This window comes from Mytilus californianus, unplaced genomic scaffold, assembly GCF_021869535.1.
Source record: "Mytilus californianus isolate M0D057914Y unplaced genomic scaffold, xbMytCali1.0.p SCAF_2, whole genome shotgun sequence".
NCBI classification, from domain to species: domain Eukaryota; kingdom Metazoa; phylum Mollusca; class Bivalvia; order Mytilida; family Mytilidae; genus Mytilus; species Mytilus californianus.
This window is the reverse complement of record NW_026262668.1, coordinates 140,276,602-140,304,560: the sequence shown is the minus strand read 5'-3', so window position 1 is coordinate 140,304,560 and position 27,959 is coordinate 140,276,602. Positions and strand designations below refer to the sequence as shown.

General features: G+C 33.4%; 1 protein-coding gene across 6 annotated transcripts in view; it reads right to left on the bottom strand.

Annotated features, from left to right (window-relative positions):
• Positions 1–21,869, bottom strand: part of LOC127731259 (integrin alpha-4-like) — a 138,667-nt gene extending 116,798 nt beyond the window's left edge. Inside the window, exons 1-3 of one of the 6 annotated variants that reach the window (XM_052240287.1) lie at positions 21,645–21,869; positions 7,498–7,634; positions 2,897–2,985 (exon numbers count right to left, since the gene is read on the bottom strand). In XM_052240287.1, the coding sequence (XP_052096247.1) occupies positions 2,897–2,985; positions 7,498–7,634; positions 21,645–21,790 (372 nt within the window). In that variant the 5' untranslated portion in view covers positions 21,791–21,869. The other 5 variants (XM_052240288.1, XM_052240289.1, XM_052240290.1 and 2 more) reach the window with 5 other exon arrangements.
• Positions 21,870–27,959: the final 6,090 nt, after the last annotated feature.

Here is a 27,959-nt window from a genome sequence, read left to right as displayed (position 1 = left end):
TTAGTAAAACTGTCGACCAATCAACACAGAAAGCGAGATATCTAAAACTTGTATACCCTTATAGATTTTCATTATCATACATCAATTTTAAATGCAATTCCAAATAAAATGGCTTTGAGAACCGTGTATTAAGCGCTTATCGTTCATTCGTCAATGAATCATTCACCGTGCGTGTATCGTGCGTGTATCGTGTGTTCATCATTCATCGTGCATCGTGCGTGTATCGTGCGTTCATCATTCATCATTCATTTTTCGTTAATCCTCCGTGTAACGCTCATCGCTCATCGTGCGTGTATCGTGTATCGTGCATTCCCGTGCGTGTATCGTGCATTCACCGTGCGTGTATCGTGCATTCACCGTGCGTGTATCGTGCGTGCGTGTATCGTGCGTGTGGTCAGTTTGAATTTTAGAAGGTCTGTAGCAATATACCAACTTCACCTGCATATGGGATATACATTTCCCAACTTATTCGATATTCAAGAGCTTGCAGCTCCTACTCAGACTTTGTAAAACGTCACCAGTGTCTGAGCAGAAAGTTGATGAGCCAGGGGTATGTCAAAGAACGTCTCGTCCTTTTTCTAAAAAAGTTCATCGGAAGGTACCAAGACCTTGTTGATAAATATTCCGTATCAACTTCACAAATAATACATGATGGTCTTGAAGTATAGATTCTGCATACTGACGTTGTTTATCATCTTAACAACGTGTAATATTGTTCTTTCATTTGTCTTTGTTCTATTATAAATATTACTTTTACTGTTTGGTTTGTTTTCTGTGATATCCGTTTGACGTGGCTAGGTACTTTAAAAGATCCCGGCATTATGTTATTGTTCTATTATATGTCATTATGTTATTGTTCTATTATAAATTTGAAAATACTTTGAACGACAAACGACAAATTTATTTTACTCGCGTAGTGGTATTTACCATATGTGGATTCTTAAAAATTCTAAAGAACTTCTGGACAATTTTAAATCTCGGTCTATTTCTGAAATTAATTCTAACATAACTTTTGATTTTTTAACCATGTATACCAACATTCCCCATGTGAAATTATAAAATTGTTTTGAATAAATATTGAATGACAAACTTTTTTCTTATGTGACGTTTACATTTTCTGACGTCAGACACGCAAAGCAATGAATGTGGTTTTTAATTTGATAGATGCTTTTGTGCTTTTTTGTAAATAATTGTTTGTTTTGATATTGTAACACAGTGATGACTGCTGTACCCATATTTTGACTATTTTATTTATAATGTCTGTTTTGTTCACGCATCGTTGTAAATATAACGGAATTTGATAAGACTGTCGTACAAGTGAGAGGTTTAGCGCTATAAAACCAGGTTCAATCCACCATTTTCTACATTTGAAAATGCCTGTACCAAGTCAGGAATATGACAGTTGTTGTCCATTCGTTTGATGTGTTTTGTCATTTGATTTTGCCATGTGATTAGGGACTTTCCGATTGAATTTTCCTCGGAGTTCAGTATTTTTGTGATTTTACTTTTTCGACATGTTTTCGCAGTCTTAAATTCCAGAATAGTCGGCTGATCTATCGACATGTTTTTGCGGTCTTAGAGACCAGAATAGTCGGCTGATCTGTAGGTTTCTGAACTCACTATCGACATGTTTTTGCGGTCTTAGAAACCAGAATAGTCGGCTGATCTGTAGGTGTCTGAACTCACTATCGACATGTTTTTGCGGTCTTAGATACAAGAATAGTCGGCTGATCTGTAGGTTTCTGAACTCACTATCGACATGTTTTTGCGGTCTTAGATACCAGAATAGTCGGCTGATCTATCGACATGTTTTCGCGGTCTTAGAGACCAGAATAGTCGACTGATCTATCGACATGTTTTTGCGGTCTTAGATACCAGAATAGTCGGCTGATCTGTAGGTTTCTGAACTCACTATCGACATGTTTTTGCGGTCTTAGATACCAGAATAGTCGGCTGATCTATCGACATGTTTTCGCGGTCTTAGAGACCAGAATAGTCGACTGATCTATCGACATGTTTTTGGCGGTCTTAGAGACCAGAAAAGTCGGCTGATCTGTAGGTGTCTGAACTGACTATCGACATGTTTTCGCGGTCTTAGATACCAGAATAGTCGGCTGATCTGTAGTTTTACCTATTCTGTCCAATCCCGAATTTAACATTTTGACTGAAAGGCAGATGATGCATGCTTAGCAGGAGACACTTACCCTTTCGACGCATCCGATGGCGCTCCTTTTGGAGTTCATGCGATTCCCTAATTTTTTGTTAGTTACCTTGATTTGTTTCGTCTTCATCGATTTTAAAACCTCGGTAAACTACTGTCGCCTTAATTTACTTACAACAATAGTATCATCTATAAAGAACATCGAAGCTCCCAGGAATTTACTTACAACAATAGTATCATCTATAAAGGGCATCGAAGCTCCCAGTAATTTACTTACAACAATAGTATCATCTATAAAGGACATCGAAGCTCCCAGTAATTTACTTACAACAATAGTATCATCTATAAAGGACATCGAAGCTCCCAGTAATTTACTTACAATAATAGTATCATCTATAAAGGACATCGAAGCTCCCAGTAATTTACTTACAACAATAGTATCATTTTTAAAGGACATCGAAGCTCCCAGTAATTTACTTACAACAATAGTATCATCTAAAAAGGACATCGAAGCTCCCAGTTATTTACTTACAACAATAGTATCATCTATAAAGGACATTGAAGCTCCCAGTAATTTACTTACAACAATAGTATCATCTATAAAGGACATCGAAGCTCCCAGTAATTTACTTCAATAATAGTATCATCTATAAAGGACATCGAAGCTCCCAGTAATTTACTAACAACAATAGTATCATCTATAAAGGACATCGAAGCTCCCAGTAATTTACTTACAACAATAGTATCATCTATAAAGGACATCGAAGCTCCCAGTAACTCATTATCTTCTTCATATCCGGGGAGGTCTGGCCATCTGACCTGATCTATGAAGAAATGCAATATATGTTAAGAAAAAGAAAAAAAAAGTACAATTCTTGTGAACGCGACACGTTTCTTTAATTCTAAATCAAAATTGGTTTTGTTATAAAATCCAGTTTACTTTATTTTTGCGTTTTGCCTTGCCATTGTTGCATGGATTGTTTCCGCTATTTCTCCGGACATTTTTGATTGTTTACAATCAGATTTTATTAACCCACGGTTTATTCGTATACTGTTAATTGTTTATATTCGTGCTTTTTAGATGTTATTCACCCACGTTTTATTCGTACAATGTTATTGGTTTACACTCGTGCTATGTAGATGTTATTCACCCACGGTTTATTTGTATACTGTTATTGGTTTATACTCGTGCTTTGTAGATGTTATTCACCCACGGTTTATTTGTATACTGTTATTGGATTACACTCGTGCTATGTAGATGTTATTCACCCACGGTTTATTCGTATACTATTGGTTTATACTCGTGCTATGTAGATGTTATTCACCCATGGTTTATTCGTATACTGTTATTGGTTTACACTCGTGCTATGTAGATGTTATTCACCCTCAGTTTATTTGTACACTGTTATTGGTTTATACTCGTGCTATGTAGATGTTATTCACCCACAGTTTATTCGTATTCTGTTATTGGTTTATACTCGTGCTTTGTAGATGTTATTCACCCACGGTTTATTTGTATTCTGTTATTGGTTTATACTCGTGCTATGTAGATGTTATTCACCCACGGTTTATTCGTATTCTGTTATTGGTTTATACTCGTGCTTTGTAGATGTTATTCGCCCACGGTTTATTTGTACACTGTTATTGGTTTATACTCGTGCTATGTAGATGTTATTCACCCACAGTTTATTCGTACACTGTTATTGGTTTATACTCCATCTTTGAAGATGTTATTCACCCACGGTTTATTTGTACACTGTTATTGGTTTATACTCGTGCAATGTAGATGTTATTCACCCACGGTTTATTCGTATACTGTTATTGGTTTAAACTCGTGCTTTGTAGATGTTTTTCACTCACGGTTTATTTGTACACTGTTATTGGTTTACACCCGTGCTATCTAGAGGTTATTCACCCACGGTTTATTTGTACACTGTTATTGGTTTACACCCGTGCTATGTAGATTTTATTCACCCACGGTTTATTTGTACACTGTTATTCGTTTACACTCGTGCTATGTAGATGTTATTCACCCACAGTTTATTTGTATACTGTTATTGGTTTATACTCGTGCTATGTAGATGTTATTCACCCACAGTTTATTCGTATTCTGTTATTGATTTATACTCGTGCTTTGTAGATGTTATTCACCCACGGTTTATTTGTACACTGTTATTGGTTTATACTCGTGCTATGTAGATGTTATTCACCCACAGTTTATTCGTACACTGTTATTGGTTTATACTCGTGCTTTGTAGATGTTATTCACCCACGGTTTATTTTTACACTGTTATTGGTTTATACTCGTGCTATGTAGATGTTATTCACCCACGGTTTATTCGTATACTATTATTGGTTTATACTCGTGCTTTGTAGATGTTTTTCACCCACGGTTTATTTGTACACTGTTTTTGGTTTACACCCGTGCTATGTAGATGTTATTCACCCACGGTTTATTTGTACACTGTTATTGGTTTATACTCGTGCAATGTAGATGTTATTCACCCACGGTTTATTCGTATACTGTTATTGGTTTAAACTCGTGCTTTGTAGATGTTTTTCACCCACGGTTTATTTGTACACTGTTATTGGTTTACACCCGTGCTATGTAGAGGTTATTCACCCACGGTTTATTTGTACACTGTTATTGGTTTACACCCGTGCTATGTAGATGTTATTCACCCGAGGTTTATTCGTACACTGTTATTGGTTTATACTCGTGCTTTGTATGTGTTATTCACCCACGGTTTATTTGTACACTGTTATTGGTTTACACTCGTGCTTTGTATGTGTTATTCACCCACGGTTTATTTGTACACTGTTATTGGTTTATACTCGTGCTATGTAGATGTTATTCACCCACGGTTTATTTGTACACTGTTATTGGTTTACACCCGTGCTATGTAGAGGTTATTCACCCACGGTTTATTCGTATACTGTTATTCGTTTATACTCGTGCTATGTAGATGTTATTCACCCACGGTTTATTTGTACACTGTTATTGGTTTACACCCGTGCTATGTAGATGTTATTCACCCACGGTTTATTTGTACACTGTTATTGGTTTACACCCGTGCTATGTAGATGTTATTCACCCACGGTTTATTTGTACACTGTTATTGGTTTACACCCGTGCTATGTAGATGTTATTCACCCACGGTTTATTCGTATACTGTTATTCGTTTATACTCGTGCTATGTAGATGTTATTCACTCACGGTTTATTCGTATACTATTATTGGTTTATACTCGTGCTTTGTAGATGTTATTCACCCACGGTTTATTCGTATACTGTTATTGGTTTACACCCGTGCTATGTAGATGTTATTCACCCACGGTTTATTTGTACACTGTTATTGGTTTACACCCGTGCTATGTAGATGTTATTCACCCACGGTTTATTCGTATACTGTTATTCGTTTATACTCGTGCTATGTAGATGTTATTCACTCACGGTTTATTCGTATACTATTATTGGTTTATACTCGTGCTTTGTAGATGTTATTCACCCACGGTTTATTCGTATACTGTTATTGGTTTATACTCGTGCTTTGTAGATGTTATTCACCCACGGTTTATTTGTACACTGTTATTGGTTTACACCCGTGCTAGGTAGATGTTATTCACCCACGGTTTATTCGTATACTGTTATTCGTTTATACTCGTGCTATGTAGATGTTATTCACCAACGGTTTATTCGTTTACTGTTATTCGTTTATACTCGTGCTATGTAGATGTTATTCACCCACGGTTTATTTGTACACTGTTATTGGTTTACACCCGTGCTTTGTAGATGTTATTCACCCACGGTTTATTTGTACACTGTTATTGGTTTATACTCGTGCTTTGTAGATGTTTTATACTCGTGCTATGTAGATGTTATTCACCCACGGTTTATTCGTATACAGTTATTCGTTTATACTCGTGCTATGTAGATGTTATTCACCCACGGTTTATTTGTACACTGTTATTGGTTTACACCCGTGCTATGTAGATGTTATTCACCCACGGTTTATTTGTACACTGTTATTGGTTTATACTCGTGCTTTGTAGATGTTATTCACCCACGGTTTATTCGTATACAGTTATTCGTCTATACTCGTGCTATGTAGATGTTATTCACCCACGGTTTATTTGTACACTGTTATTGGTTTACACCCGTGCTATGTAGATGTTATTCACCCACGGTTTATTCGTATACTGTTATTCGTTTATACTCGTGCAATGTAGATGTTATTCACCCACGGTTTATTCGTATACTATTATTGGTTTATACTCGTGCTTTGTAGATGTTATTCAGCCACGGTTTATTTGTACACTGTTATTGGTTTATACTCGTGCTTTGTAGATGTTTTATACTCGTGCTATGTAGATGTTATTTACCCACGGTTTATTCGTATACAGTTATTCGTTTATACTCGTGCTATGTAGATGTTATTCACCCACGGTTTATTTGTACACTGTTATTGGTTTACACCCGTGCTATGTAGATGTTATTCACCCACGGTTTATTCGTATACTGTTATTCGTTTATACTCGTGCAATGTAGATGTTATTCACCCACGGTTTATTCGTATACTATTATTGGTTTATACTCGTGCTTTGTAGACGTTATTCACCCACGGTTTATTTGTACACTGTTATTGGTTTATACTCGTGCTTTGTAGATGTTTTATACTCGTGCTATGTAGATGTTATTCACCCAAGGTTTATTCGTATACTGTTATTGGTTTATACTCGTTCTTTGAAGATGTTATTCACCCACGGTTTGTTTGTACAATGTTATTGGTTTACACTCGTGCTTTGTAGATGTTATTCACCAACGGTTTATTCGTATACTGTTATTGGTTTATACTCGTGCTATGTAGATGTTATTCACCCACGGTTTATTCGTATACTGTTATTGGTTTATACTCGTGCTTTGTAGATGTTATTCACCCGCAGTTTATTCGTATACTGTTATTGGTTTATACTCGTGCTATGTAGATGTTATTCACCCACGGTTTATTCGTATACTGTTATTGGTTTATACTCGTGCTTTGTAGATGTTATTCACCCACGGTTTATTTGTATACTGTTTTTGGTTTATACTCGTGCTATGTAGATGTTATTCACCCACGGTTTATTTTGTATAATGTTATTGGTTTATACTCGTGATTTGTAGGTTTTGTTCACCCACGGTTTATTTGCATTAACATTTGTTGTGATGTTTATTGATTTACATATGTGTTTACCCACTATTTGTTTGTGATGATTATTTGTTTACACTTGTGCTGTGTTAATTGTTTTTACACACTATTTGTTCATATATAACAATGTGTATTGGTTTATACTTACCATTTGTTCTGAGGTTCATTGGTTCACATTTATTTTGTACTGACTGTGTGAAGTCAAGTTGGCACATAAATATGTTGCCTGGTTCTGTTATTGCGTTGTCGTTTGAAAAATTGGCCTTTGTAGCTCCAGCAATAACCCTAGATTAAATGATGAAACGTTTAAATATTTTGTTTATGTCTAGCAATAAGTTTTACACAATTTAACTGGGAGCATAGATACAAAAAAAGCATGTGTCAAAAAAGTAAAATATTTTTTTATACAGAAAGTTCTTCACTTTAGAAGACGGATCCGGTATTTTTAATTGATTAGGGAGAACGTCTCTTGTGCTTTTGTAACTTGCAAACTGTCTAACTATTCAGGAAAAATAAATAACACTGATAATCAGTATTAATCAGAAAATGCGTATGAAAAGATGGATGTTTTGAATTTTTAAGCTCTCGATATAAATACATAAATACTGGGTATAAGCACTTATTTCATACCATAGATCGGATATACCATATTTTGATGTTTAAGGTGAGGGTCTTATCCCCTCCGTAAGGATATTAGATCGGATGTACCTTATTTCGATGTTTAAGGTGAGGGTCTTATCCCCTCCGTAAGGATATTAGATCGGATATACCTTATTTCGATGTTTAAGGTGAGGGTCAGACTCTTATCCCCTTAGTAAGGATATTAGATCGGATGTACCTAATTTTGATGTTTAAAGTGAGGGTCTTATCCCTCCATAAGGATATTAGATCGGATGTACCTTATTTCGATGTTTAAGGTGAGGGTCTTATCCCCACTTATAGCCCCATAGACGTGTTATTACTTGTTAATTAAGGGTCTAGATGAGTGAGTTCAATAATGGGCGACAAAACGATAGACAATGTGACAAAACCTACAACACAGATCTTTAAAGAACGTAATTGTAAAACAGAAAAGACACGTCACGATAATATACCATCGATCGAAAAAGATACTTGAAAAAACACGACAACTTTGAGGGAAAAAAAACGACAAACTTAATAGCGCAAGAGTTATCGACACAGAAAAGGATATAACAAACGTGAAGTCGATACTGACATAACTAAAAGCCAAATCTCAGGGTACAGGAAACTGACTTGATAAGATAAAGTCAAAGACTGATACATTAAATCTCAGGGTACAGGAAACTGATTTGATGAGATAAAGTCTAATACATTAACTACAGATGTAGAAAGAACAACTTATTATGAAACCATGATAGCATACAAGAAAAAATAGATACTTTACTAAAGAAACTAATACGCTGAATGGAAAATTAATAGACATACAATGCTGCTCATGTTAATATGACCTTATGTTTTCCTGAATTAAAGAACAAAAAGATGAAGATTGTGATGACAAACTCCGCCAATTCGTATATTATGAGATGGGAATAGAACAAAGACTAGCACTTGTCAATGTTCATTGCTTTGGCAAGATTTACCGGGACAAACGGTGACCAATCAAAGCAAGATGTCTCTACTTTTCAAAACAGGTCTGGACATGTTTAGTTTTCCCGTTTGAATTGTTTTACATTTGCCATTTCGGGGCCTTTAATAGCTGACTATGTGGTATGGGTAATGTTCATTGTTGCAGGCCGTAAGTTGACCTTTATTTCTTAATTTCTGTGTCATTTTGGTCTCTTGTGGAGAGTTGTCTCCTTGGCTATCATACCACAGCTTCTTATTTTTTTAATGGTAAAACGTACCAGAAAAATTCCCGATGATACACACTAGGTATGGAACCAAGAACTTATTCATGAATATTTCAAAGGGACATAACTCTTTTAAAAATATTTCATCAGCACTGAATTTCCCATTTGTACGAGACATTTCTGATATAAGCCTTTGATATAAATTTGATAAAAATCTGGCAAATATTGTCAGATGACAAAGCTAACAATGCTATTTTCCATATAATTAATATCATATTTCCAAGGGCTTTTAAAAATAATATCGGCACTGATTTTCGAACTTGTCCGATACATTGCTACTATTAACCTATGATATAAGTTTCATAAAAATCTGGCAAAAGTCGTACACATGAGAGCCAATAATGAAATTTGCCATTTAAATTATATTTCCAAAAGGTGTAAGTGTACTGTAACTCTTGTAACAAGAGTTGATCGGCACAGATTTTCGAACGTGCCAGAGACATTTCTTAAATATAAAGCTTTGATATAAATCTGATAAGAATCTGGCAAAAATTTTACACATGAAAGCGCTTACAAGACCGGACGGGCGGATGTACGGACGCCCGGTATTTCTATGTCTCCCGCAACGCGTCGCGTGGGGGACAATTAGTCTAACTGTAGGGGAGGTAAATGCAAGTTATAAGCAGTCTAACTGTTCGGGAGATAAATATTTATTATAATCAGTCTAACTGTTTGGGAGATAAAAACAATTTATAATCAGTCTAAATGCTTTGAAGATAAATACTAATTATACTCAGTCTAAAGGTTCTAAATTTTCCATATAATTAATATTTCCAAGAGGCATAACTCTTTGAAAAATAACTGATCGGCACTGATTTTCGAACTTGTCCGAGAAATTGCTTGTATAAACTTATGATATAAATTTCAGAAAAATCTGGGAAGAATCGAACACCTGAGAGCGCTAACAATGAAATTTTCCATATAATTGATATTTGCAAGGTGTATAAATAAAAAAATAAGAAGATGTGATATGATTGCAAATGAGACAACTCTCCACAAGAGAACAAATGACACAGAAATTAACAACTATAGGTCACCGTACGGCCTTCAACAATGAGCAAAGCCCGTACCGCATAGTCAGCTATAAAAGGCCCCGAAATGACAAATGTAAATAATTCAAACGAGAAAACTAACGGCCTGATTTATGTACAAAATACAAAAAACAAATATGATATACAGCAACAAACGACCACTGAATTACAGGCTCCTGACTTGGAACAGGCACATACAGAATGTGGTGGGGTTAAACATAGTTGGTGGGCGCCCAACCTTTCCCCTATCTTGGACAGTGGTGCAACAGCACAACACAAGAACAAACTATACAATAAACGAATAATAAATATAATATACAGTATAACTCTTTTATAAATAGATGTTCGGCACTGATTTTCGAACTTGTCCGAGACATTGCTAATATAAACCAATGATACAAGTTTTATAAAAATCTAGCAAAAATTATGCACATGAGAGCGCTAACAAGACCGGAAGGGCGGGCGTGCGAACGACCGGTATTTCTATGTCCCCCGCATTGCTTCGCGCGGGGAACAATTAGTCTAACTGTTGAGGAGTTATAATCCGCAACAAGTGGTGCACAGTTAGTCCCCATGGGAATTCCGATAACCTGACGATATACGGAATCTCCATAGCAAACACAAATGTTATCTAGTAAAATTTAAGGGCAGTTATAGTTTCAAAACAGGTCCAATTGACATAGTTCTTTTGTTTGTTGTTACTAAAAAATGACCTAAAAGAGTTTGAACATATATATTCGCATTCCGACTTTTTAAATGCCCTTTTAATCAGGTGTGTGAATTTTTTCTCTTAATAAGATTATGAGGCAAAGTGGTGTATAGGGTAGAAAAATCAAAACTTTGAACAGATTCGAAATCACCAATATAAGCATGCAATTTATCAAGTACTTCCAACGAATTTTTGACACTCCAAAAGTAGATGGTTTTTTGTACTTGTATGCTATACAAATGTGTAGAAAATGATATGTATTACAGACGACGACGGACACAAAATGATTGCACTCAATAATTTCAACTACCACAAGATACCCTATGAATTCATGAATGTTGGACAGAAAGTCACAAGACAAAAAGTCACGGACAAAAAGTCACTGGACAAAAAAGTCACATTTCAGTTTTGTGATTATTTTTTTTTTTTAATATGAAAACACGTATTTTTTAAAACATGTATTGTATTTTTCTTGAATTATTCTAAAAAAATCAATACTTAACATATAATTGTTAAAAAACCAATTTGTCAAAGTGGCATGGTACTTAAATGGCTTCGTGGCAGTGGCTTGAATTTTGTGATCTTCATTTATACACTAGAGAGGCTTCCGGTCAAGATTTTGCCCTTCTAATTAACGTATTCCTAATTTATTTCATACCATATTACTTGTTATTACATTGTCTTTAGACATTATGTTCACGATTTTGACCGGGCTTTATATTATTTGGTGAATTTTAGTTCAAAGTTGAAATATTGACTTCTACATTTATATACAAGGGAGGCGTAAATTTAAGTCTAAAGGTTCGAAATTGGATTGAGTCACGCTTAACAAGGCTTCCGGTCAATTTTTGGGTAATAATGAATACCAGAATCACTATTTTTGCTATTTTAAATTATAGACTATCATAGAAGCTTTCAAAATCCGTTTCAATTATCAATTTATCTTTAGCAGTTCCAGAGAAATCACTTATAATATATCAATATTACCCTTCCGTGTTTTCCCAGTTCCGCGTTTTAGACCTTCCCATCGCCACTGGCTATTTTTAAATAAAATGTTGTGTCCCAAATTAAAAAAAAAGTGTGCAGTTAGTTTTCACGTTGGTTTTATATATTCTGCTATTAAAATCTTTGGTTTAAAAAAATAGTTTCGATAATTGGAAGTTTCTATCGTTTAAATAAAGAATAAAAAATATGGTCCTTAGTACCTTGATTAGAGTACAATGATATCTTATAAGTTTTGTAAGTTACCATTCATTCAATTACTTTGTACACAAAAATCATGTACTGTAAAACCTTGTAAAGGGACATAAAGGCAACTTGATGTTCAACTGTTTTCCTTGATCCACTTCATCATGAATTGAAAAACCGTGATATATAATGTCTGAAGGGAATGTGCAACCTTTATCTTTATTCTATTAAAACTTTAGTTTTTACTTTGAAATAAAAAAGAACTATAACTTTTGATATACTGGTAGTTGCCTTTTTATGCCCATAACGATCTGGTTAATCACTGTCACAAATTGAACAAATATGTTAGCTATGATATTATTGAGTAAATTTACAAAACATTAAACTTAATTGATGATATCATTTAACAAGTAGTCAGCCAAAACAAACTATCTGCCCTTTGTTAGTCTTGTATGTTTTTTTTTTTTTATTTTGGTTCATTTATATGTTTCGGAATTTAATGTGACGTCCATTTTCTCTGAACTAGTATACATTTTTGTTTATGGGCCAGCCAATGCCAGCCTCCGGGTGCGAGATTTTCTCGCTGTGTTGAAGACCCATTAGTGACCTTGAGCTGTTTTCTGCTTTTTGGTCGGGTTTTTGTCTCTTTGGCACATTCCCCGTTTCCATTCTCAATTTTATCGATATACCAATTAAAAGATTACTTGAGTTGTAAATATGTGCTAAATTGGATAATCTATGAAATCTATGAAACTAAATGATAGTGGCAAGCCCCTCGCTTTAAATTTCATAGTACATACTTTTCCATAGACTAAACAATACTTATAATCAATCTTGCCATCTAATCCAACTCTTATACTTTTCATAAGAAGTTAGGCCGTTCAGGAAATTCGTCATTTCAGTCAATAAGTGTATAGGATTGTGTGATTTTGTTATCGGAAATATGTGCATATTTGCCAAGGGTCTTCACACTTAAGACAGGAATGTAACCTTCGCTATGTTTGTACACTGAAAAGTAGTTAAAAATGTATCCACGTGCTATATCAGTCGAAATAAACTATAGAAGAATTAAACCCGAAGTTATAAGAAATGACAATACCATTAAACAAATAAGAATGTGTTGTAAAAAGGCAGAAGATGCGTTGGAGAAAACAAAGAGCACTCAATACTTGGGTTGAATTATACAATATACTAGCTTAAGGAACACAAAATAAAAGTAAGGAAATGTAGTGTGACTCATTGGTTATGACGTGGAGGGTGGCCATCCCGGATTTTGATAGGAATAAAATATCCTTTTCAACATAAAATCGTAAAACATTGCCTGCTACTCTCGCCACTATTTTTATTATTACGCACAACTATGGCCCCTTTCCTCAAATAATGTATCCGTCCCTGTGAATGTCGATGAGACAACTATCCACCAATACATACAGTGGCAATATTTACAGCGGCAATACTTACAGTGGCAATACTTAAAGCGCCGGAGACCGTTCAGGATCCGGTTGCTCATCTCTTGGTTAGATTAAAACCAAGAATTAAATATCATAACACTTGGTTAAAGTTTAACTCTAGGTTATTTTCCGTTGTTCATCTTGTGGTTAAATTTAACCCTTTGTATTTTCCTTTTTTAAATGATCAAGATTTAACCTTGCTTCGGACCTCGATTAAAACTTTAATCAATGTTACTGAAAGTTTGGGTAAAACATATCTTTTGTTTTCTATGACCATTAGTAATCGAACACTAATTATTTAGTTTAAAAATTTACAGTCCTTCCACCTTTTTTCATCGAGGTTTACGTTCCTATTTTTACCTACTAGAAATAATTATCAATTTTTTAACCCTATTACATGTATCTTTTATGTCAAAAAACAAAGTCATGCAGCAAAGTTAAATATAATTAAGTTATCTATAATCAAGTTCGTCCATGAACGCTTCTCTAATTTCAAACAAAGGTCTTCTTCTTCTTCCAGTAAGCGGCCACCGTCAACTGGTTTACTATCCTGCCACATTTTTGGAGTGCGCGCATGAAAACAATTTTGAAATTTAATAACAAAAACAAAAACTGGGTGAAATTTATAAACAGGTGCAAGTAAAAACATGTCTGACATTTAATTAAATGACGGAACTGAGCCTTGAAAGATTCAGGACTCGGGGCAGAGACCTTACAGTTTGGCAAGGTGTTCCACTCTCTGATTGTTCTAGGATAGAGGTGCTCTCTGTAACGTCCGCGTTGTTGTACTATTTTATAAAAAAGTTAACATTCATTTAAAATTTAACCATGAGTTACGTAACTAAGGGTTAAAAAGAAGTTGAATATCAGAATTTAAACCCTTTGTTACGTAACCCTCTGTCAAAAAAAATAACAAAGGGTTATATTTAACCTAGAGATGAACAATCGGGTCCAGAAGTCATCTCTGAAGTTGACGCTGAAGACCGTTTTGCCTTTCCTTTTAGATGTCAGCTCTGAAGTCGACGCTCGAGACCATCTTGACTTTCCTTTGCGATTTTACAATTTTGAAGTCGACGGCCGAGATCGTTTTGACTTTACTTTCAGATGTCAGCTTTGAAGTCGACGCTGGATACCGTCTTGCCTTTCGTTTGAGATGTCTACTCTGACGTCGACTCTGGAGACCGTCTTGGCTGTCCTTTTAGATGTCAGCTCTCAGTGGACGCTGGAGACCGTCTTAATTTTCTTTGAGATGTCAGCTCTGAACTAGACGCTGGAGGCCGTCTTGACTGTCCTTCCAGATGTCAGCTCTGTAGGCGACGCTGGAAACCGTCCGAAATGTCCTCTTAGATGTCAGCTCTGAAGTACACGCTGGAGACCGTCTTGGACCGTCTAGATTTTTCTTTGAAGATGTCAGCTCTGAAGTCGACGCTGGAGCCCGACTTTACTGTAAAATTGAGAATGGAAATGGGGAATGTGTCAAAGAGACAACAACCCGACCATAGAGCAGACAACAGCCGAAGGCCACCAATGGGTCTTCAATGCAGCGAGAAAATCCCGCACCCGGAGGCGTCCTTCAGCTGGCCCCTAAACAAATATGTATACTAGTTCAGTGATAATGGACGCCATACTAAACTCCAAATTATACACAAGAAACTAAAATCAAAAATGATACAAGACTAACAAAGGCCAGAGGCTCCTGACTTGGGACAGGCGCAAAAATGCGGCGGGGTTAAACATGTTTTTTGAGATCTCAACCCTCCCCCTATACCTCTAGCCAATGTAGAAAAAACAAACGTACAACAGAACGCACAGTAAAACTCAGTTTAAGAGAAGTCCGAGTCCGATGTCAGAATAGGAAACAAAAGAAAATAAACAAAATGACAATAATACACAAATAACAACAGACTACTAGCAGTTACTGACATGCCAGCTCCAGACCTCAATTAAACTGATTGAAAGATTATGTCTTCATCATATGAATATCAGTCATAATCCCTCCTGTTAGGGGTTTAGAATTATACCATTATAAAATATATGAGAAGAACATAACCCGTGTCATGCCAACAACTGGTTTTAGAATAAATATGTTTAATTCCGATGCAAAGACCCTATAAGTGAATCAATATTAAAGCCAAAAATGCAATCTTTAATGACCTGACAACAGTATCGTAACTATATCCCTTCTTAATAAGTCTGTTTAAAGGTTTTGTTAGCTTTTGAGGTGAATACTGACATTTTTGTGCTTTGTAAAGAATATTACCATAAAAGATTGGATGTGAAATACCCGAACGTATAAGATGTCTGCATGTTGATACTTTATGTGAAAAAGCTGCCAATGGCAATGATATTGATATAGCTAAATTGGAAAGTTTGAGATTAGAATTGTCTCAATATGAATTAGAAAAATGTAGAGGCGCTGTTCTCAGATCTAAAGCTGTTTGGGCTGTTGAATCAGACAAAAATACAAAATATTTTTTTTAATTTAGAAAAATATAGGCAGGAGAATAACTCTGTAAAGGAATTGTTGAATTTGAATAATGAATGTGTTAATGACATTATTGGTATTTTAGATTTGCAATATGATTTGTATAAAGAATTGTATACTTGTGTAGATACTGATGATATAAAAATGAATGAGTTATTAGATTGTGTAGATGTAAAAATAGATGAAAATGATCATCAATTATGTGAGTCAGATATTTTTTTGATGAAATAATAAAAGCATTATCTCAAATGTCTAAAAATAAAAGTCCAGGATCAGACGGACTTACTGTTGAGTTTTATTGTCATTTTTATTCTGAGCTTAAGTATGTACTTATGAAACTTTATAATATCATTGAACAAGAGGGATTTTTAAGTAGATCAATGAAATGTGGTGTTATTAGTCTTGTATTTAAGAAAAAAGGTGACAGAAGATCACTTAAAAATTATAGACCTATATCTCTGTTACAGGTTGATGATAAAATCTTGGCCAGAATAATGGCAAATAGATTTAAAACTGTATTACCAAAAGTTATTTCTGTAGACCAAACTTGTTGTATAATTGGTCGAGATATATCTAATAATGCAGCAAATGTCGGAGATATCATAGAAATTATTGAAAGATATGAACTTTAAGGTTATATTATCAAAATTGATCAAGAAAAAGCATTTGATAGAGTTAGTCACTCATATTTATTGAAGGTTTTAAAAAGATATGGTTTTGGAGATAAATTTATTAAATGGATAGAAATATTTTATAATGGTATTAATAGTGCAGTAAAATGCAATGGTTTCTTAACAAATTATTTTTGCATTAAGAATGGTATTAGACAAGGCTGTACTATAAGTGCATTATTGTATGTTTTAACTGTTGAGCCATTACATAGTAAGATTGTTAAAATTGATTTGATAAAAGGTATTGTTGTTCCAAATAGTGAAAAAGAAGGGTTAATTTTTCAGCATGTAGACGATACAACTTTATCTGTTTGTAATAAACAATCTATATCAGAAGTTTTTAGAGTTTTTGATTTATATAGCAGAGCAACTGGTGCTAAAATAAATAGACAAAAATCTGAAATTTTGTGTGTTGGAAAGGGAGAATTGTCACCTGTAGAAAAACAGGAGTATGGTTTACAAGTATGTGATAATAATGTACAATTACTTGGTATTTATGTTGGAAAAAACAGAAATGTATGTGATGATTTAAATTGGAAAGAAAAGATATCAAAATTGAAATCTCTTTTGAATATATGGTTACAAAGGCAATTAACGCTGCAAGGTAGAGTTATTGTTGTAAATACGTTGATAATGTCTAGATTTTGGTACGCTCTTTTTGTAATTCTTTATCCCTGAATGGGCATATAATGAGATAAAGATTTTATGTGTTAATTTTGTATGGAATAAGAGATCTCATTTGGTGAATTATAATGTTATAATAAATCCTAAATGTAATGGAGGTTTGCAATTAGTTGACATGAAATGTAAAATACATGCATTTAGACTTAAGTTTTTAGGAAGATTAATAAATGATGAATATGATGTATTGTGGAAGTGTACTTTCAAATATTTTGTATCAAAGATTTATAATATGAATCTAGGGTTAGAAGTATTGTTTATTCAAGTACCACATTGTGAGTTAAAATGTTTACCGATTGTGTATATTGAAATGTTAGAAGCTTGGTATGTTTTGAGACGGACGTCTGAATTGAAATTAAGTGTAGAAAATATATATGACCAACCATTGTTTAAGAATCCGGAGATTGTATTGAAGGATAAACCAATACTTTGGTATGATTTTATAAATGCTGGTTTAGTACGTTAGTCTTAAGGACATATGTTATGAGGTTAAAACAGGATTTTTACCTGATTGTGCTATTGTTGAAATAATACAAAATGTATTTGAAAATTCAAAGAATGTGATTGATCGTTATCATTGTTTAATTTGTGCAATTCCTGATGAATGGAAGCAGACAGTGCAAAGTGAATTGCATCATAGGAATGCAAAACGAACAATAGACATTTCTATTATTATTAATCATGTACCATTTGAGTTACCGTTGTGTACTGTTAAAAAGCTGTATAATTGTTTATTAGATAATATTTGTAAAGATCCCTGTGGTATTGAAATGTGGAAAACACTGTTTAATATTGATGATAATGACTTTAGTAAAATCTGGTGTAATGTAAATTTATTCTGGAAACCTGCAAAGTTTATTGAGCTAGATTACAAAATACTTTATAATTGTATATTTACCAAAAGTAAATTAAAAGAATTGGATGGTCTGGTGATGATTTATGTGATGTTTGTGGTAGTGTAATTGAAGATCTAGTACATATGTTTATAAACTGTAATGAACTTTTAGAATTTCATAACTATTTGTCTGAATTATTTGTGAAATTATTTGAAAATTGTGATTCTGACAGAATAAGTGGTGTACAGTGAACATTTGCTACTATTTGGGTTAAATTGGAAAATGAAAGGTGTTAATGACAGTTTTGTTAACTTTCTGCTTTCAACTGCAAGATATTGTATATTTAGAAGAAGGAATATTATTATGAATGGCAAAACAAATGTTAATTTAGTTCAACTTTTCAAGTACACACTGAAACATCACGTCATGTATTTTTATGTGTATATGTGTCAAAAACATACAATGCATTCTTTATTTGAAAAGAAATTTTTGCTTGATAATCCTCTGGTAAAAGAAGTAGATGATGATATAATATTTAAATTGTAGTAATTTGAATATAAAAACTGATTGTGTCATGTAGACATTTATACAGAAGCTTATAATTGAATGTTATAGACATTTTAAATTGATACTGACACTTGTGATATTGTTTTATGTATTTAAATGTGTATAATATGATGTCTTATTTTAATAAAGATAAAAAAAAATGCATAGACTGAAGTCTCTAATGATTATGAAGAAAATACGCGCGGGTTCGAATCCTACACAGGCAACTCGTTTTTGAGAGGATAACAGATCGGAAGTTAAAGGTTTAAAGTTATAATATAAGTTCTCTTAAGTTAATACTGTGGTCCGTGGATTCTTGAAAAATAATCTACAGTAAGAACAATAGACTGACGTCAGAGAAATGGGTTAAGTAAATCTAGTTCATGCTGATACCCAATTCGCCCTTATGGTATGTAAATCTATTTCATGCTGATGTATCTCAGTCACGTTGATAACAAAACTTCCTTATGGTCTGTACGTTCAACTGCTTGCATCATCAACTACATTCTAACTTTATTGATTGAAAGAATTTTGCATTAATTGTTCCGATTTATTTTATTACATATGTCAACTTTAGCAGTCATGTAAATTAACTTTTATCATCCGAGAAATTTATCTTAAGACACAGGACAATAGAGTGGAATAAATTTGTATCCGTATAAATTGATATCATATAATCTTGGATTATTTCCTTCTCAACGATTCCCACTTATCCGTTTTAGTTGACAATATATAATAGCTACAGTTTTGTTAGCTTCCCCCTTAGGGCCAACTAGGGGAAATCTTTTAATCTAACCTTTTGTTCTCACTAAAAGTAAACCTTGCCGAACCTCATGGAAACTAAATTGTAAGTTAGGTCGTTAGATTTCTACCAGCACTCAATAAAGTTGTATATTAAATTGCTTGTTTTAACTACAGCCTAACAGTCAGCAGAAGAACTTTAAGTATAAAGAAATAGCCATTACTGTATTCAATCGTCAGTAACCATCGGAACACACCCCAAAACATTGTTCACATATGTGACATGGGAAATAAATCAATAAATATTATACTCCATACAAGGTGAATAAAAAAAAAATAAAAATAAACAGAATATTAACCCTTTTTCATACATAGAGCATACAATACATGTATATCCACTTACTGGAATGAAGAATTTCTCTTATTTCAAAACAAGTACCTATAAATCTCGACACTGATATATTAACATTTTCAGACTCTATATCAACCAAATAAACTGTTCGTTCTTTGAAATATAAGGGAAGTTTTTACATTGAATACATGCTTCCTTAAGAATAAAATGTCTGTCCTTTTCATATGGAGTGCATTCCATCAAAAAATGAAACTTATCTTCAACCTGCATTATTTTACATTGCCCACAAAATATTTTATCTTTATCGATTCTTTTATATCAACATTTCTTAATCATTGAGCTAACTGATGAGCACTAGTTCTAAATTGAGAAACTTTTTTTCGATACTGAAATTTCTTATAACTTGACATAAATATGATTCCCTTTTGAACTTGTTTTGATGTCATATAATATTATTTGTTAACCGCTGTTATTTAGATAATCAAACGGTCATAATGGTATATAAACTTCTGAAAGTCCTATCAATAATGAAACGGTCCTTAAGGTATTCCGTTGTTTTTTCAAATGGACGTGCATATTGATGTCTAGTGTTAGTGTAATATATACCTAGTCAGCTTTCAAAGACACAAAATGTAGCGTAATGTGTCTGTAAATCGTGTTTGTTTGTAATTCAAATATTTATCGGGCTTTAAAATTGGGTTTAGTCAAGTCTGTTATATATTCCATTGTTTGTGTTGTTTTATAAAAAGGGGGAAACAAGTGTTGAATATGCTATTGCTATTGTACTGATTGACCTATTTACTTTAAAAAAAACTTCATATACTATCGTGTTCATGCTGAAATGCATGCATCAAGACTATTATAGTTCCAACATTCTTTTGGGTTTAAATAATCAATAATGAATTTCTTCATTTTTTCATTGAATCATGGACCGGGTGTTAACTTTACAGTACTAATTTCTCCTTTGTTGTGTATGGCATGTTAACAAAACTTTCCCAAATATATATTTATATATTGTCATATATTATTGCATAGCTAAATATAACATATAAATATTTTTTGTCGATAATTTCTGAAGATAAAGATATTTTACTTCATTTTCTTACATGTTAGAAGCGGGGGTATACATCACTAATCTGTGGCAATCAGGCATAAATATGACAAGCTGAATTTGTGCAACATTCCCAGAGCATGATTCCATAGAAAGTTTTTCTCAGATATCATGAGGGACGACCGAGAAATTGAACAATTTTTTAAACTAGCCCTGAGGTATTTCGGTCCATTAAATTTTTTAATTTACCTTACTTATCACCGTACTATATCAAACGGCCCTAATGTTATGATGGTATGTATTTCACTGAATAACTTATCACCGTACTATATCAAACGGCCCTAACGTTATGATGGTATGTATTTCACCGAATAGTCATGTCGATAATCAAACAACCTTTATAGAATATTTGTTTTTGTTTTGTCGATAATTACTAAGACTTTAGTCAACCATTCACGAACATTTACACGTACCCGCGTTGCACATTAAAAAAATAAATTGAATGCGTGTATTATACTGTAAAAGATATTTATAAACCAGCTGTTGACTATGAATATTTTGTAAACTAGTCAATACAGTAAACACTACATTCAATAATTTGTTTATAATAATTGATATACTGTACAGAAAGGGAGCATTTAGTTCACTTTGAAATGAAAGGTTCCATCAGAGATCTACTTACCATTGTTTTCCGTCATCATTACCATACATAACTGCCGAATATCCAAAATATGTCCCGTCTGGTCCCCTCATACTGACCACATTGTCTGTATCTACATTAAAACTCTGTACTCCATAAATTAACCACGTTAAAACAAATACATCCATGTTATAAATATGATCAGACTCTACCGAGGGGATGGTGTCCGTGCTTCCTTCTTATATATAACAAGTAGAATCGGAAGTTGTCAACATTATACACTTGTAATATTTAAATATATTTTTATCGCCCATGATCACACACTGTATCAAATGGTTTATTTACATTGTTTTATATAATTAATTACATTTCGTACAAACTGAAGTCCGTTTATAAAAAAAAAAACATCGTAAAGGGTGTAGAAACAGTTCTGTGAGTGTAGAAGTGTAACGTTGACTACCAAGTCCATTTATTAGTAAAATACGGATTTATTTTTTAAATCGAGCATTTTTCTTCATTTGCTATTCTTTGAATTTATCTTAAGAAGCTTTTGTTCAAGTTTCATGATATTCCATCAAGGTTTGATTGTTAAAATGAATTTAATTCCAGACTGAATATTAATCTTAACTGCAAAAAAAAATTAAATTCGTCTATCAGTAAAATACTAAAAATAACACAAAAAAATATTCTAAATTGCTTCAGAAATTATCTCTTTATCAGAAAAGCGTTTCTGTCACAGTTTCATTAAATTCTGTGAAGGTTTGACAAAGTTATTGATGTTTTAAAAAAAAACTTAAATCCCATAGTAGGTTGCCCAGTGTCAAAATGGCCTCTGGTTAGCGAGATTAAGTAAAAGAAAAAGCACAAGGTTAAATTTATTTCCAAACTTTGGAAAATCATTATATTTTACAATCATGATTGTCGTCGTAATTTTCCATGGTCACGATTTTCTAAATTTCGTATTTTACAGGGTACCCCCAGATACCGTATTGTACGGTGAATCCTTCACATGAAAATAAAATTATTGCGCTCTTTGTTGGTGGTTGAAATGATACTTAAAATATAGTGTATATATTGAATGAAAAATATAACTAACCTGAAAAATATCTAAGTAATTTTAGTATAAGTATTACATCATTTTTGGTAAGACTAAAACTTTACCCTAATTACCACTTTTTCATCGAAAACAAAGTTATTACATGTTAGGGGACGACCATTTGATTTTCTAGGGGAGAGGAGGATTTTGAAAATGATTAACTTGGCCTGATAAGAACTAATAAATTTTCGGGCGGCAAAGCAACGGAAAAAAATAATCAATCTGGAAAATAAATTATCAATCCGGAAAAATAAATCATCTTGTAACCCTCCCTACCTCCCCCTTCTCCCCTCCTCCCCTTTCCTCCTGAATATCAAATGGTCGTTTCTTTACTATAACGAGATCTTGATAGTCTGATTAAAGCAATAAGACACAGTTCATGATGGTAGGAATGCCCTATACCGTCAAGTCTCAAACGTCCCTTTTTCGCTACAGTTAGCGTCAAATGAGCCTTAATTTTTTTATCTTTATTCGTCACACCTCATTCTGTAGCTACCGTTAGCGTCAAATGCATTAAAATATTTATTGTTAACGTTATTTTAACATAATTTAATTTTGGATGTAACGCGTCTTCTGATTGGCTGACGTTGTTTTGTTTATCAGCTCATAGACATAATTCTGTCATGTGACCGTGACGTCATCAACGTTTTTTCATGGTTTACTCTGGTTTAAAATAAAATTTAGAATTAAATTATAAGAAATGACTGTAATATTTTTTCTGTTTATTCGAAATAACATAAAAAATGTGGTGCACACTTTTAAATAACCCGCTACGCGGGTTATTCAGTGTGCATCACATTTTTGATGTTATTTCTTCATAGACAGAAAAAATATTACAGTCATTCCTTAAAAATATTACAAATACCGTCATTCGTCATGTGGGGTACCCCATTCCAACCCTCGTTCATGTGTGTATGTGTGTTAAATTTCCTGTGTATAATATGGAAGGCGTTGTGAGGAAATTAGCAATTGAAAACACAAATTAAGTCAACATTTTTGTATTGATCTCCTGCCGGTAATAATTGTGTTGCTCACGCTATTAGGTCATTAACTAGGTCATTAGCTATATAGTTCTCATTTAATACATTTCTCATTGTTGCTTGTTGTATGGTTGATTTATTTGTTTTAAATGATCATTTAATGTTGTAGATGTTTGTTCTGTTCGGAGGAGGAATATGTTTTGTGTCGGTTTTTCATAATTTAAACTATTTATTGAATGTTTGTTATAATTGTAGCTTTAAGGTTCATCATAACAAATGGACAAATATGGCCGTATTTTCACATCAAAAACTACTCTGTGTACAGACTTACCTGTGCAGTTTGGAAAGTTTTTAGGTCTGGCATCCACTAGATATATAAAAGTTAAATGCATTTTGTGTTTCAGAAAGATAAAATCGTTTTTGGATTTTGATGGGCATTTTTTTTCCTTCCTGCAGAAGGTGTAAAAATAAACATACACCTGAATTGCATTTGATACTGTCCACTCAGTTACTACCTTTAACTCACCTATAGATGTGTAGATATCTATTGTCCATGCCAATCAAGTACAATCAATACAATACAAACCAGTTGTTACCTGAGAGGGAGCATCTCAAAGTTGTATCCCAACTTAGTTTATTTTTACACCTTCTGCAGGAAGGAAAAAAAATGCCCATTAAAATCCAAAAAAGATTTTACCTTTCTGATATACAAAATACATTTAACTTTTATATATCTAGTGGATGCCAGGCCTTAAAACTTTCCAAACTGCTCAGGTAAGTCTGTACACAGAGTAGTTTTTGAGGTGAAAATACGGCCATATTTGTCCATTTGTTATGATGAACCTTAAGAAGCAAATCGGATGGTTACATTTCAGACCCGGATTACGGCACATTCGTAAAAATATGAGAGGCACATGCAAGCAAAAATAGCCTCAGGGGCGGATCCAGCCATTTATAAAAGGGGGGGTTCCTAACCCAGGATAAAGCGGGGGGAGGGGGGGGGGGGTCCAACTCAAATACATTGATCGTCAAAAAAAGGGGGGTTCCAACCCCCGGACCCCCACCCCACCCCCCCTGGATCCGCCACTGAGCCTTATCGAAGCTTTGGAAGCCCGGAAAGATCAAGTCTATGTTGTATGATGTTTTCGACCTAAATCACCTTCGGAGTGATGATTACAAAATAATGCACCGCCGCTCGTGCTATAAATTATACACCAGCAGGCACCACTTCACTTATTTCAAAGCTGAATTGGCAATAGGTATGCCCGAGCAATTTACTGAAACATATGTGCCGAGTATTCATGTTCTATCTACCTGCCAAGTTTCAAATTATAATTTTGCATTTTGATTCTGTGAAAAGAATACATTCCATCGCCAGATCGTTGTGGTAAATAGACCTTGCGATGATAGGCCGAGGTTGTTCACTTTTTCTTATGATGTGTTGTTACACCATTGTACAAGGTAAGGGGAGGTTTGAGCGCTCACAATAATGTTAAATCCCGCCACATCAAGTTATGTATGTGTCTGTCCTAAACCAGGAACCTGTAATTCAGTGGTTGTCTTTGGTTGATGTCTGTTATATCTGTGATTTTGTTGAAATTAATTCACAATTGGCTACGTCAGGCCCTTTTACACCTGACAATATGGTATTGGTTTTGCTCATTGTTGAAGGCCGTACGGTGACCTATACTTGCATAAATCCACGTCATTTGAACTCTTTTGGATAGTTGTCTCATTGTTAATCATATCACATCTCCTTGGACTCTGTTGGATAGTAGTCTCATTGGCAATCATACCACGTCCTTATTTTATATTAATTGATGTATCTTTTCTCAGAAAATATTTTATTATGCAATCTGAATGAATAACTTTGGCTATAACTCACATCTAGAAAAATTTGTAAGGCCAGTTGAAAATGACAGTAGTTTAGTATATTGGTGGAAAATTTCTTCAAATTCACTTAAAACTGACCAAGATGTAATAATAGGAAATATTTACATTCCTCCTGAAAATTCTTTATACAAGGTTCCTGATGCATTTAATGAATAAGAACAGGATTTTTTTTAAATTTCTGTAGAGTACAAGTATATACTTTTAAATGGGGATTTCAATAAAACTAGTCGAGATGTAGAATATATTGAAATTGTTCATAGTCAACATGATATTGTCGATACTGATAATGTAGATATTTTAAACAATTTAGAAATATATGATATTATGTCTAAAGTTAGATGTAGTATGGACACAAGTAAACTTGTAACATGTTGTTAGAAATGTGTAAAAACAGTAATTTAATTATCCTTAATGGCAGAGCTAACGGTGACAAGGAATGCGTTACTTGCCGCCAGTCCAGTGTTGTTGATTACTTTATTTGTACATATGATTTTCTATGTTTCATTGTAAATATGTATGTTCAAGATTTTCCCAAGCTGTACTCGGATGTTCACTCTCCATTAATATTATCATTACATTTTAAAGATGGTACTGGGTTATATGAGCACATCGATGGGAACAGCTTGGAAAATGCAAGTGAAGTTAAACGATTACAAAAATGGGATAGTAAAAGAGAATGAATTCTTAGAATATATTAATAAGGACGAGATTTTGGATTTGGTAGCCGAATAAGAATCAATAGACAGTAACCGTAAATCTCAGGTCAAAATAAACGAAGTAGTTGAAAAAAATTAACAGGATATCCTTGAATGCTGCAGATAATGTTCTAGGTACATATAATGATAATGCACAATCTGTTGAACGGGTAAATTATTTTTCAGATCTAAATAAGATACCTTCAAACCATATACTAAGATTAAATGAGATAAATGCTGTAGTAGAACATTTCAGTAAAAGAAATTTCTGATTCAATATCTAAATTAAAATGGAAAAGCATGTGGATTGGATGAAATTCCTGCTGACATGTTGAAAGCAGGTTCCTCTGTATTAAATCCTCTGCTAAAAAGACTCTTCAATCTAGTGATGTCTTCAGGTCAATATCCTATACAGTAGTCATCCTCATATTTGTCACCAATTTTAAAAAGCGGTAACCCAAGCAAACTAGAAAATTACCGTGGTATTGCAATGAACTCATGCCTTGGTAAGTTATTCAATTCTGTTTTAAATAGAAGATAAATTCCAAATTGGGTTTTGTAAAAAATCAAGAACTTCTGACCATATATTTGTTTTAAAAACTCTAATCGATAAATATATTAATGGGAAAAAAAGATGGAAAACTATTTGATTGCCTTATAGACCTATAAAAAGCATTTGACACTGTTATACATGCAGGCATAAAATATAAACTTTTAAAAGTAAATATAATAGCCAAATATTATTCTATTATCAAAGACATGTATAGTTAAAATAAATAATGTGTAAAAATTAAAAATGAATTAACCCCTATTTTTAGATCTTTTATAGGAGTAAGACAGGGCGATGTATTAAGCCCCAATATTTTTAAGTTGTTTATGATCTTCCAGAAACATATTCATTATGTACTGACCCTGTTGATCTAAACAACAACATAATTGATTGTCTAATGTATGCAGATGGCATTGTTATTTTCTTAGAAACACAAGCTGGTTTACAAGAGAGAATGGATAGGTTACAATTATATTGCTCAGAATGGTGTTTAAATGTAAACCTTCATAAAACAAAAGTTTTAATTTTTAATAAACCAGGAAAACATGTTGATTGTCCATTATATTTTAATGGGCAACAACTTGAAAATGTAAAGTGTTATAAGTATTTAGGAATTACTATATCTAGTGATAAATTTACACAGTGTAAAGATGAGATAACAAGAAATCTATGAAAGCTTGTTTTGGATTACAATGCCTAGCATCATCAAATCCTAGTGTCTCAACTTTAATGCATCTTTATGACCATGCAATTAAACATATTTCATGTATGGCAGTGAAATATAGGGAATGTTTTCAACCACTTCAGTTGCATGTAAGAAGAAGAACGATTATATTTTAGAAAAGTTTTATTCAAAAGACATATCTGAAAAATAACACACACAAAATTTTTGAAATATATTCTTGGGGTTAACAGAAAAGGAATTTATTTTGCTGTTATGTGTGAATTAGGATTTTTTTTCAATTTTATTGGCAATGTTAAAATATGCTCATAGGTTAGAGAACACAAAGGATGGTTAATTATATGATGCATATATTTGTAATAAAAAGTTACATTTAAAAAATATCACTACATGGTTTTTTAAATGCAATAATTATTGTTGGCCGATTATGTTTCTAATAGTTAAGGATAAATTATGTAAAA